Source organism: Scatophagus argus, chromosome 6, assembly GCF_020382885.2.
Source record: "Scatophagus argus isolate fScaArg1 chromosome 6, fScaArg1.pri, whole genome shotgun sequence".
Taxonomy (NCBI): Eukaryota; Metazoa; Chordata; class Actinopteri; family Scatophagidae; genus Scatophagus; species Scatophagus argus.
In genome coordinates, this window is record NC_058498.1 from 16,300,551 (window position 1) to 16,313,994 (window position 13,444).

At 38.9% G+C, this 13,444-nt stretch overlaps 1 protein-coding gene across 2 annotated transcripts in view; it reads left to right on the plus strand.

Moving 5' to 3' along the window:
• Positions 1-631: 631 nt before the first annotated feature.
• ell (elongation factor RNA polymerase II) overlaps positions 632-13,444 on the plus strand; it is a 32,925-nt gene continuing 20,112 nt past the window's right edge. The window contains exon 1 of one of the 2 annotated variants that reach the window (XM_046390719.1): positions 632-844. In XM_046390719.1, coding sequence (XP_046246675.1) covers positions 710-844 — 135 coding nt within the window. In that variant the 5' untranslated portion in view covers positions 632-709. The remainder of the gene's footprint in view (positions 845-13,444) is intronic. The other variant, XM_046390720.1, reaches the window with a different exon arrangement.

Here is a 13,444-nt window from a genome sequence, read left to right on the forward strand (position 1 = left end):
GGTATCCAGTCATTTCCAACTATTTCCAGCTCTGGATTTATTCCACATAATATTCCTGCTCCATCTACATTTATGCTTTACAAAACTTGCGAAGCATTATAAACTGTATAAAAACAGTGCCCTCGGTTGTGTGATGATAGGATAATAGAGTCATTGGTATAACTAAAATATTCGGTGTTTATATGTTTTCTTTATAACTCTCCATGTTTCCAAATTTTCTGGATATTCCCAAGATGGGTGGCTTTTTTTCAGGCATTGACGTTTCGCTGACGTAATCAGATGACCTATCGTTTTCCTCTTCCTACGCATTACTGATGTGCAAAGCTCATTCCCGAATAATGGAAAGATTATATATTTTGTCTTACATCATTAACTATATGAAAAAATATATATAATTGCTAAATAAAAGAGTATAATAAATCTAAATCGATTCGCGCGTCGTCTCCGAATTAGTTGTAAATTTAACAAAAGTCGATGATTAACTGTACTGATTACTCAAAAATAATTACTATGTCTGTAATATTGAATTATGGTATGTTTGCTGCAGTGTAAAGGTCTTTTTGTTACAGTCCACGTGTGGCTACCGGGCTTCATTACTGCTCGGTGACTTCATCATCAGTGACCGGTCATTGAATATTCATTGAAAAGCAACGGGAGTTCTCGGTTTACGACAGAGTGCGTCCGTGCGCGTGGTGGGAACGGTAGCAAGATGGCGGCACTGAAGGAGGAGCAGTGCTACGGACTGTCCTGTGGAAGAGTGAGCAACGGTAGCAATGTCTCCGTCTTTCACGTTAAACTCACTGACAGCGCACTGAGAGCGTTTGAAGGCTACCAGAGCAGCAAGGTAAATGGCCCTTTCCGGCACTATGACATTTTGGTTTGCATTTGAAGTCTGCCCGGGCGGCTGTGACAGGCAGAGTGAGGTCAGTCCCCACTCAGTCTGCTGTTGCTGGTGGTGCCTTCATGCTGCGATACACAGCCAGCAGGCTGGTCGAGGCTGGCTAGTTTTGGCTTGTTAAGTGTCTAGTTTAGCGACCAGCAGCTCCCGACCGGTCAGGCTGACTGATGTTGGTTGTTAGGTAGCTGTTCAACATTTTGTAGCTACACCCAGACTCACTTCACGTAGACTGTTAAAACACTGTGCTCCGTCACGTATCAAGCTCGCAGCTCATTTAATAGTTATTTCGTTGTGTTAAGGTGTTTGTTTTTGTTGGTGTAACAGTTTTAACTATGTGGTTGCTAACTTGTCGTACCAAAATGCTTATAATAACCTAAAAGAATTTTAATCGAATACGTGGAGCAACTTCTGTTGTATAACGACTACAGATGCTTCCAGAAAGTTTGTTAAGCTGTCAAAAAATCAGACAAATCTTGCTAGCTAAACTAGCCAGCAGCTCAGACATACTGGCAAGTAAACGACTACCGCTGGATACACAGCATAAGCCCTGGCTTTTCGCTTAATTTTATTTCAATTTATCTTATTTTTTCTCTTATAAATTGAGGGACAGCGTTGGTTCGATTGAGGATCTAATGACACCATGGTGATAAATTTGGAAAAGTACCCAGTATTCATGCGAAAGATGGCCATCTCGTTTCCCAACCCCCTCGCTGCCATTAAAGGCTCATGTTCACTTGATAGTTTGAGAAGTGCGTCAAAGTTATTAAACGGTAGCGTTAGGTTAAACACATTGTCATGTCAGTAGTCCTTTTTAAACACGAGGGAACTCAAGGTTTGGTGTCTGAAGTGGCTCTACCATTGCTGGTTGCTTGGCTTCTTGTGTGGAGAGCCGTAAGTCTGATGATGGTCATCTAACGTTTCAGCTTCTATAAATATTTGACAGGGAAAACCTGGAAGGCCAGGAGTAAAGGGCCTTCTCTCCAGCTTCACTGGCTGTGTGCAGCAGGACTGCAGCTGATAAGGCAGAACAATACAGTTGTGATTGGTAATTTGGGGACTACCAGTTATGAGAAAAGTGGTTATTGAAACAAATGTGATACACATAAAAAAGAAACATTGTCGAAATGGGGTGATTCATTTTTTTAAACCTGTGGTTTTTGCTAAATTGTTTTGTGCTTTTCAAGCATCACTGTAAAGGTGATCTACTTTTTTCACTGAAACATGAAGCGCAGTAGACAAAGTAGTATGGTAGGTACAACAAGTTTCACTGTCTTTCATCCTCCAGGACCAATGTCTGGTATAACTGGATTCTTACTTTGACTAAAATATGGAAAAGCATATACAACCTCAATCATTTGTACTACTGCCTTTCATCGATAGTGTTTGTAATTCAGAAATAGGTTTTGTTTTTCATAAGGAGGCATTATCTTGGATTCTACACAGTTTTGGCAGGGCTTTGAGAACAATGTTTCACACAGTTGCAAGGAATTTGAAAACAAAAAACAAAAAAACAACAGCAAGCATGAAAGCCAAAATCAAAAGCCTGTGATCTTTGATTCCTTAGGTGGCCCTGCATTAAGAACTGACATGATAGAATAAAGGATATGACTATATGGACTCAGGAACAGTTTCTAAAACTATGTTTGGTAAACACAGATTGTTGCTGCATCTAAAAGTGCAAGTCAAGACTCTACCATGCAAAATGAAAGACCTATATTAGCAATGTACAGAATCACCACTGACTACTGTGGGCGTGAGCTCACCCGAGATGGACTGACCACCACTGATGGAAGTCCACCACATTTCAGATTGTTTTTGAAAATCCTGGATGACCTCTGCACTAAAGAGAAAAATGGTCCTCCAGACTGTTACCAGCACAAAGTTCAGAAGCCAGCATCTGCGACAGTATGTGGGTGGGTTAGCGCTCATGGCATGGGTAACTTGCATATCTATGAATATTCAAACTGAAAGGTACTTACAGGTTTTGGAGCAACATATGCTACCACCCAGATGACATCTATTTCAGGGAGGTCTCTGCTTATTCCAGCAAGACAATGCCAAAACACATTCTGCATGTGTTACAACAATGCAGCTTTGTGATGAAAAAGCGTGGTTACTAGACTGGCCTACCTGCACTCCAGACCTGTCTCTCATTGAAAATGTGTGGCACATTATGAACCACAAAATACAACAACTGAGACCCCATGCTGTTGAGCAGCTGAAGATGTACATAAAGCAAAAATGGGAAGGAACGTTGGACTTCAAACTCCAACAATTAGAGTCTTCAGTTCCCAAACACTTATGAGTGTTGTGAAGGGAGAAGGTGTAAACATACTTCTGTTCCAACTTTTTTCTTATATTGTAGCCAGCAAACACAGGATTAGTGTATATTCACAAAACACAATAATCTTTATTACAGTGAATGTTAAATATGCTGATTTCTACTGTATTCAATTAAATATTGGTTGAAAAGCATTTGTACATCATTGCATTTTGTTTTCATTTGCACTTTATACAGTGTCCCAGCATTTTTGGAATCAGTTCTGTTTGTCAGTCTTTTTCATTTATGTAGTTGGTTTTATAGATAGATGTGGGAAGAGGCAAGTTGAATTATGTTTTACAGTTTAAGATGTGCACCTCTTTTGTTGAGAATTGCCTCTTGCACAGACTTGCACACTCACAATCTGTAAAAGCTGTTTTGAACACTGTATGCTTACTGTGTCATCTTTTCACTGCTATTTGAGTTAAACCCCTTACTCACAGTCTGACCAGATTGCTTTTGAGTAAACAAAAATGTCTGTATGGTATAGCAATGGGTGTTTGGTTTGTGGCGAAGGTTCAGAGCAGTATGATGATGAAATTGCATGCTGCGCCATTTTGAGGATGTTACACTTAAGTTGCTGTTGTTGACAGTTTTCAAATCACATTTTGGCTTTTTGTGACAAGAGGTTGTGTAACAGTTCAGGAGATGGGATCTCAAATTTTGTACTCTTGGATTTATTTTGGTTTTATTATGGTTTATTTTTTAGCTGGCCGCGTGCATTGAAAAAGGCATATTATCGAGATATGATAATACAGAGTACTTTCTGTTTTATCAGACACAAATAAAGACCACACAGGCATAGAAGCACTACTAATAGCTATTGTTGCAAACACTTTCACTTTCACAGATGACTACCCATCTCACACAAAGTAATCATGCACAGAAGTGCACGTGTGCTGCATTTTGAAATTGTTTACATTTATGTGTACATATTTCACATTATGTTGGTATGCAAAGAGGAGTCTGCTCAGTCTGCCACACAGTGCACTGAACCATGTGTATTTAAAATCTGCGTATTCAAATTCAAAGACAACAACAGCGGCAGCCCAACAATACTTCCATGGAGCTGTGCAAATACATTAAATCCTTCAGCTAACACAGACCACAAGTGCACAAACACAGATTGAGAAAAGACTACTTTTTACATTTATGCAGCAAAAGATGCGGTTTCTGACGTGACTGATTAACATCAACTTTTCAATGTTTTCCTCTCTTTTCACATTAGATCATGAAATACAGGAAAAATCTAACCTACACTAAATAAGAAGAAACAAACAGGCTCATTTGAGAAATTCAAGTTCTGTTCTATGTTGATAAAGTACGGAACAACTCAGATCAGTAGTGCCTGGGCTTTGGCGTTGAAATGTCATTTACTAATGCAGTTTAGAGTAATTAGTATCACACACACTACCAGCCCAAACTTGAGCTCATTTTGCTTTCAGTGTGGCTTGAGTACCTTTAGGGGAGCTGAGCCCCTCCTGCTTCCTCATAACTCAAGCACTGGCTGGCCACTCAGCAGCAGGGGAGAGCTGAGAATTCAGTGAAGGATGAGGAAGTGCCACAGAATGATACATGCGTTTCAATGTAAAAGTTGTGGCGATGTTAAGATGTAATCGGACAAAGCCTGACAATGCTCGTGACCACCAGTGTTGCTGTTGTTTTGCTGGAAAATGTGTACGCAGCTGCTTTTATGAGGAAGCTGTGTAATCTAAAATCACTTTGCTAAATCATAGACCCAAGCATCGCATCATTGTAAAGACACTACAGTCTTCTTATTTGTAATGTAACAAGAAATTCATGTGAGCTTGTTATTATTTGCTTGTTATTATTATTATTTATTATTTGCAAACAGTAAATGTTGACCCTGATGCAAAGCTGATTCACTCAGTAGTCACTACTCTATTCAGATCTTGTCTTTTCTTATTGTATTTCTACAAGTAAACAATAAGTGCACAACGGTGCAACAGCAGTCATCAAGTAGGAATAGTTGAGCGTGTTGACTGCTTCCTGTGTGAGACGTGACTGTCAGCTGGTTCCGCCATTGGTACGTTTGAGGACAGAGTGAACTGGAGCTCCTGCTGCAGGACTGGCAGCCCAGAGACTCGCTATGTCCTTTTTTTAAAATGGCTCTGACATCAGCAAGGAAATGAGTAAGGGCTACTTGAGTGTCATCAAGCTGAATGTTATGTGTTAGAGTAGAGATAAAATTTTATGTAATTTTGTCTCTGGATGACTGTTGTTACAGCACAGTGTTGGGAAAACAGTGTTTAAATAGTCTGATTCTGTAATACTCTTTCATTTTCTTTAGTGGGAAAGATGCAGATGTTTTAAATTTATCAGAATATAAAGCACATAAAATATAAGCATTAAACTAAAATATTAAGTTTGTCTCAAATATAAACTGGGCAGTCTGGGAGATCTTGCATATGAAGTGACAATAAATCTTGTATGCTGGCAGTGCAGTATAACACTGGTGAGAGGTGAGTAGGTCTGTTTGAATGTTAAAATGTTTTGTTGGCCCTTTGTGTAGTGGTGAGGTAATTGATTGGTGAACCTGGTAAGAACTTCATTTTTAAGGACATACATCACAGTAGGGACACCCATCTTTTGGTTTGTTCTGCTTTGCATTTACATTTTGAGACCTTTAGCGAATATAACAATTCAGATCAGATTCTTTTTTTATTTCTTTTTTGTCATCTGTGGGTGACAGACAAGTTACCTGCTGTGTTACGCATGTTGCATAGTGACTGAACCAGATAAACAAGGCAACAATAAACATGTCATGCCTGTCAAATTATTGCATGATCGTGCCAGAATGGAGAGTTGTTGAGTTGCCCTGCAGTATTTTCAGGAAACTCATTTGTGCTCATTTGTAAGAGATTTAAAATATTTAGATTAGGTTGTTAGGGGTTGAACTAAGCATTTTATCTCATCACTACAGAAAGGTGAACTGATTGTATCATGAGAAATGGGTCCTCTGATCCACTCAGCTTGCTTTCTTCTTCAGGTAAACAAACAATTGATAACTGTAAAATAGAGCTGCCATGAGATTAGCAAAGTTATCAGTTAGTCTGTTGAAAGAAAATTTGTGCCAACTATTTTGATAATTGATTAATAATTTCTGTCCTTTTTCAAGCAAAAATGAAGCATTTGCTTTTTACATTTTCTTAAATTAAAAGGATTTTGCTGCTCTCCTCTGTCAGGTAGGATAGTGAATGAAGAATCTTTAGGTTTTTGCGATTGTTGGTTGGACAAAAGAAACTGGGAAATTGCTATGAGAATATTTCTTTTTTTTTCCCTCTTTTTTTTGACATTTGGTTTGCGATAGGTGTTTGTGCAGATAATCTATCTTCAGTTAAGCACTTGTGATGAAAGGCTATAGGCTTCACTAAGGATGTCCGTTCACACCAAGTCGATCTCAATTTTCTCTTGTGTTCAGCTGCAGTCTACCTCCTGTCTCCACCTCCATGGGGATGGTATGGGAAGTAATGGAGACCGGGGAGGGATTTTATTTCTTCACCCCGGTCTGCCTGTGCCAGTGCTATGGTTATTTCAGGAATGCTGACTCCCCAGTTTCAGCAGATCACAGGACACTGCTAGAGATGACCATAACCACTAAGGCCAAATATGACTCTAAATGTCATGGTGTTCCTCTGTCCTGTGACAGGGTTGCCACGAAGTGACCATGTTAACCTGGTGCCACTGCACACAGAGCAGACTCCCTTGACCTGCTATGTCTTTTTCAAAGATCAGTCAGTGCAGTCTTTGGTTCACAAACAGTCTTGTGGTTTGTGATCTGTATTCATACATTTTGGTGCTTGTCAACACGTACAAGTGTAAAATTTTAACTGGAGCCAGAGGAACATGTTACTGCACGTAGAGTTTTTTGTGTCACTTAGTAGGTGAGTAATTATAATAAATCACTGCTCAGACTAAAAAGCGTACTATGCAGATTTGTCTCTTGCTGTTTGTAAACCCATCAGTAAGCAGTTCTGAAGAGTCCCATTCCAGGTCGTCAAATTGCCATGAACCCAAAATATTTGTATTTGACAACCTCATAGAGCAGAGTTTGTCTTTGTGTCATTTGCAATAAATTTTCATCAAATTGCCACAAATCAGTAATGTATTTGACTACCTGGCAGTGAGACTCAACAGTCCCCAGAATCCATAACATCTAGAAACATCCCAAACACAGCAAGAAAATACAGATGAAGGGCAGAGTCTCTGCAGATATAGACACTGCCACACACTTGTAATGAAGCAAAAAGGATGACAGGGAGGGATTATTTTTGTATATTTGTATTTTTTTATTCATTGTTTTTTAGGGAAATCCTGCATAATATACCTTTATGTGTCTGAAAAATTGCTGCATCAATGCAGAAACCTTGAAGGAATCTCTGTTGAGATCAGTGCAGGCTTCTCCAAATTTGAAAAGACTAATAAAAGAGATTTTACTAGTCTAGTTTTTCTTTTTGTCAGCCTCTCACCCTGCAGGGTCAAAATGTTTTATTTTTATCAGTGTTGTCAGCCCAGTGACAGTCAATTGTACATGGTAATTGCAGCAAGGAAATAACATTCCCATGTCCAGTCAGACTGTGTTTTTAATTTCAATTTCAACCCAGCTGAGAGACGACAAACAGTACCTCTAAGTCACATATAAGTATGACCATCTTTTGTTACATCATTTAGTATGGGGGAAACTGTAAAAAGGGCAAAATCAGGCAGCACCGAAATATTCTTTTGTTCACTTGTAAGGAAATGGCCCAGATGTACTAGATTTTTGTCTTCATCTGACACCAGTGGTAACACCAGTAATGTAAGTGGTTATGCAGCTTTTTTTATATATATATAAAATTTCATGTACTTGAATGATGCATTGTTGTTGTGAAGAAAGCAAGGCATTTTTAATCAACACTGGCCTATTAATTTTTTTTTTAATACAAGGTATTACTAATTTAACTTTTTTCAAAGTAAATGTTGGTTGTCCAAATCATAAAATATCAGTTTCTCTATAAGAGAATTCCAAACAAAATTATTTTCATAATTGAAAGTGATGTGTGAAAGTGATGACAGATATCACTGTTGCAATTCATTTTCTCTGTTTGTGTGTGTGTGAGACAGAAGTCTTGCAGCTTTTCATTTTATTCATTTATTTTATGTTAAGGCTGGATCCACTTTCTGTCATACAACTGTTCTGAAATTTGTTTGTTTATTTTATCTAAGTTAAAGGCCTGCAACACCTGGAAATGAGACTCTTTGCTTTATTGCAGGACATGTCAGCATCACAACATTGAACAATGTTTCTAATCATTGCAGGTTTTCCTAATATTGTGCAGGCCGATAACAAATTTTACATTCTTTCAAATTAATCGAAATTGCTATTTTTCTTGCTTTGCTTCAGGCTTTTAGTTTTCACCCTTTTTATGTTAACTTTAAATGCCTGCTGGGTCATCACTTTCACATCACTATTGTCAAGGCTGCACATTAGTAGTAGATGACAGCTGTTTGAACTTTGAGGAAGATCTGACAGTAGGTTTTTTTTGGTGGCCAGTTGAGGAGTGACGCTCACTTCAGTTTTCTGCTAAATGTCTCTTTTGTGATGAGGCAGGTGTGCCTTTGATTCCTCAAAGTTCAGTAGTGATACGCTCACGTCAAAGTACACGAAATGTAGCTCTGTAAAGTGGATCAACCTGAATTGTCTCATGTTGTAGTTTGGACTGGCTTAAGTAAGAATGTAAGGCAAACACAATGCGTTTTTTAAAAAAAAAAAAAAAACAATTTGGGCTGGGAACTTGGTTGGGAACTGCTGTTAATAAGATAAAGATAATGTAGTGTGCTTGTAGTGTGTCAGACTCAACCTGCACCCCCACGAGAAAAACGTAGTGCATACAAGAAATCTGTATTGCTGTTTCAAGCACAAGATCAAAGGTAGCTCAATACTCTGAAATACTGAAATAAAGAACACTAAAAGCTTCAAAGGTTTCTTTGCACTGAGGTGCCACTTACAGTAAATACACCAACAAGTAGGTTCAGTTAACCTTTTCTGCTAGTATGTTACGTCAACACACTGTCACTTCAAACTCATCTGACACTCCCTTGTTGGATATTTTTAAAGGATTAGACTGGTATAGCACGTTTGTACACACAAGACACATTCAGCAGTGATGCATGCACACTGAGTATTAAGAGTACGGACACCCAGTACCATTTAAACCTTTCAGAGTACCTGGCACAAAGTGCTCCCTCCACCTCTGAAATCCTAGACAGGTGCACCATCTCATCAGTGTGACAGTAATGCAACTAAACACCTGACAATTTCGATGACGCAGCCAAACCCATAGAGATTTAAACATAGCTATTCCTGTGTGCATCACTACAAAAAGAAATCCTTTGGCACTGCAACCTGAGAGACCAAATAGAAAGTTACTCAAATATATATCATTATTCTCAATCCCTTTTTAAGAATACATTTTGGATCTTTTGGCAAAACAATCATGAGCATGTCAAGGATATCTTGTCCAACAAAGATCATTTAAACAAATAAATTTAAACAATGACTAATAATTGGATCAAGACGAACTCATGAGTGCACTTCAAATCTTCCAATGTATAAAAGTCTCAGATCTTGACTGCATTATTTGTTGGACTATGTGATTTATGTTGGACCATGAAGAATAGACACTGAATAAAAGCAGCTTTTCATAAAATTTTGGCTACTACTAAGATTCTGTGTTATAACAGAATTACCTGCTGAAATGTTAGAGCCTAAAACTAAAAAAAGCATATTTTTCACAGAAAATAAGGCTGTGTAAAATTTGTTCCTAATACCGGGAGAAAAAGTGTAGTGTGAAGGGCACGTTTATTTTGTAGTGGGAAACAGGCTTGAACAACACATTGTCATCAGTTCAGATTTATCACGGGCTGATTGGCTGCAAGTCCATGCTATGTCCAGCTGATCCCTACACTGTTGCTAGTTGGCAGCGTGTGGGAACATCCACAGCCTTGTCATCGATCCATGGTCAGGACCTGTACTCTGTCCCTAAGGTTAGCTCTGTGGAACGTTCTGGGCTCTGGTCCCAGAGAATAGTGACATGTCAGCAGCCCATTCAAATGAACAGGCTGAGGGTAGCACTATGTTAGCAGTGCTGGGGTGGGGGTGGGGGTGGGGTGGGGAGCACAGGGTGGGAGAGCTAAAACTGGTGCTGCGTTATACATTACAGGGGTAGACCAGGGAGCGTGGCTCCATGAAAGGTATGGTGTTTCTGGATAGGCTCTGAGTGTTTAGAGCTCAGGATTAAGTGACACAATATTGTGCTAATGACAAGATAGACAAAGCCGTGGATTTCTTCTTTTGTCTAATTCTGATTTGATTTTGTTATTTAAGGCCAAGAAAGGTTAATCAAGGTGAATTGCTATTCTAGACTATGCTGTGCCTTCTGTCTCTGATACCATGCGCAACACAGCATGTTAGTTAGTTTTTTAGCTAAATTTAGTGTTTACCTAAAGGCAGCATGGCAAAATGCTCATCTCAGTTTAGAATGTTAACATTTGGTAACTAAACACAAAGAGCAGATGAGACTGATAGGAATGCTGCAGGTACTGAGTATTAAATCAAAATAAAAATCAAATGAAAATTTTGATCTGATAAAGTTTTCTGGAAGACGGGATATTTCAGTCTGGACCATTCCATTAGTGTGGCTAAAACACAGTACGGCCCACAGTTTGATGCCAGATCTTTTGCATTACTATGAGAGGACACAGTCAGCTATTGGCCACCATATTTACTTAGGTCTGTAAACATAATCATAAATAATCCCTACAAACCATCAACACTCAGAACCCTAGATCAACAGATTGGATATCTTTTGTACTGGACAGAAAAAAGTTAATTTCCCAATTTATTGCAACCTCTTCAGTTATTTTGACATGTTTGTATAGTAGTAGAAGTAATAGTAGTGACAGTTGCAGGATTAGAAGTAAGTGAAGGGATAAGATGGTCAGTGATTGTGGTTGAAGGGGTATCTGTAAAAAGGTACAAAATATGCTACTCCTTCAGATTGTGTGAACATACCACGTCCAGCATTTCCAGCTAAACTGTTAATCTATAAATGTAAATAAACTTTGTAACAGACTTGGTGGTGCTTTTAGCTGGGGAAGTATTGTCAAGGTATTAAGTAGCAATATTAATAAAAGGTTTGCAAAACTAGTTGCAACCTCCAAAGCTCTTTCAGTACAGTTTGGGCAGGATTTGCATAGACTCTCTACATCTGTGACATGAACAGAAATCTTTTTCTCAAGTGCAGTGTTCACCAGGCAGCCATAATTAAAAGGTGTGGTACATCTGCATAATGTCATGGAATTAAAAGTCACTGATGCCCGTTTTAACCTAGTGGACTGGATCTAGATTTTAAATGAAACCAAACACTGATTTAGACTTCAAGTGAAAAAACTGAAAGTTGGAGTGTATGTAAAGCTGTACAGAGGACAGACAGACACACATACGGTCATCTGTGTATGCATGCTCCATATCTCTGGGTCAGGACCAAGCAAGAATACACAGCACATTGCGTTTTTAATAGGCATGTCCTCCCTTGAACTTTTAGCTCTCCCACTTGATTTCATTGATCCACAAAAGCACTACTAAGGAAGAAGAGACAAGAAGAAAGCTACCTCCTCCTTTTGATGCTCATGAATTTTTAGTTCCTACAGTCTATGAAATTCCAAAATTATTCCTCTCACAGTTCACAGTTTGTTCCCTTAGCGATAGTATTTACCAACTATAAGGGCATTTGGAGAGGGCATACCTCTGCCACTGTTGGTAGTCCACTGATATGATATGATATGCAATCTGCAAATAAAACCAGTGTATCCTGGATATATTTCCATAACCATTATAATTATGTAAAAATATTGTTGGGCGTAGCTGAAATGTCAGCATCAGCTCTCAGTCATCACTTATGGCCCATTAGAAGTGTATGGTGGTGTCTGCAGAGACCCTGCATGTGCCTTTATTTCCTTCTTATTATTTTGCCATCCTGGGGACATTTCAGACTTTGGATAATGGGCACGTAGCCCCCAGCCAATGACGCTAGGTGTGAGATCGGACTACAGGCTAAAATGTAGCGACCAAGTTGTGTTGTTGCCGCCGTCTCTGTCCTTTGTTCAGCCTGTGTCATGGATGTATAGCTGCAGGTCTGTTGTCTTTTCAATCCAGCAATTTGACACTTTTCTGCAGGATGGTACGAAGGTGCATTTATTTGTGCTTTAGAACGTAATGGCAATGAAACAATCAGAAAACAATGATTTATTTCTTTGATTTGCTGCTTTGTTGTTGCTAATGCCGTTCCATGTAAAAGATGGGGCCTGACAGTTATAGTTGTCCAGCTGCTGCGGTCAACTGGAATCTGACTGCTGTTAACTGTTTCTTTTGGTTCTGTAGAATCTGTACTTAGTGGAATGAAAGTGCTGCATGTCTTGGGTTTACTCCTTTTAAAATGTTGAAACTAAGAAATCTAACCCTAAACTGAAAGCACAGAGAAACCCCAGTACTGTGGATCTGATACTGAAATGGCTGGATACAACTAAAAGTGAAGTAGAAACTCTTTTCAGCCCTTCCTCTTTCCTGCATTTCCCAAATTAACATAACTTTCAGGGGGACATTATTCTGCTTCTTGTGCTTCATTAAATAGGCCATCTTACTTGACGTATTCAGCATCCACAGGGTAAAGGTGTTCAACCTGCTTGGAGTCTCTCATATTTGTTTTACAACTTCAGTCACACTGGAATAGGCATTTTTGGACGATAAACAATAACCATATGTCTTCCTTGTCAAAACAAAAACAAATTACTGATTAATTTGCTGAGACTTGAAACTGGTGAAAAATGCCTGTGAAATTTTGTGTGAAGTCTAAGGTGATGTCATCCTTTTTATGTTTTGTCTGAAAATCTGCAAAACTTCTCAACTGAGGAGCTGAAACTTGGCAAAGATTGGCACGTGTGCATGAAAAATGACTCAAAATAAATTATTTTTCTGTCACGTTAACATGTTCAACCACAGCGAAGTCATTGTGTTTCTGCTCTGCAGCTTTATTGGTTGACCTCTTTCTCTGGAAATACTTTTTAAAACGTCCAGTAACTGAACAGCTGGTGCTCCAGCTGTTCAGTTACTGGCTGACAACAACACACACAATCACACAGTCAGTTTTCGTCAAATGATACCAGAT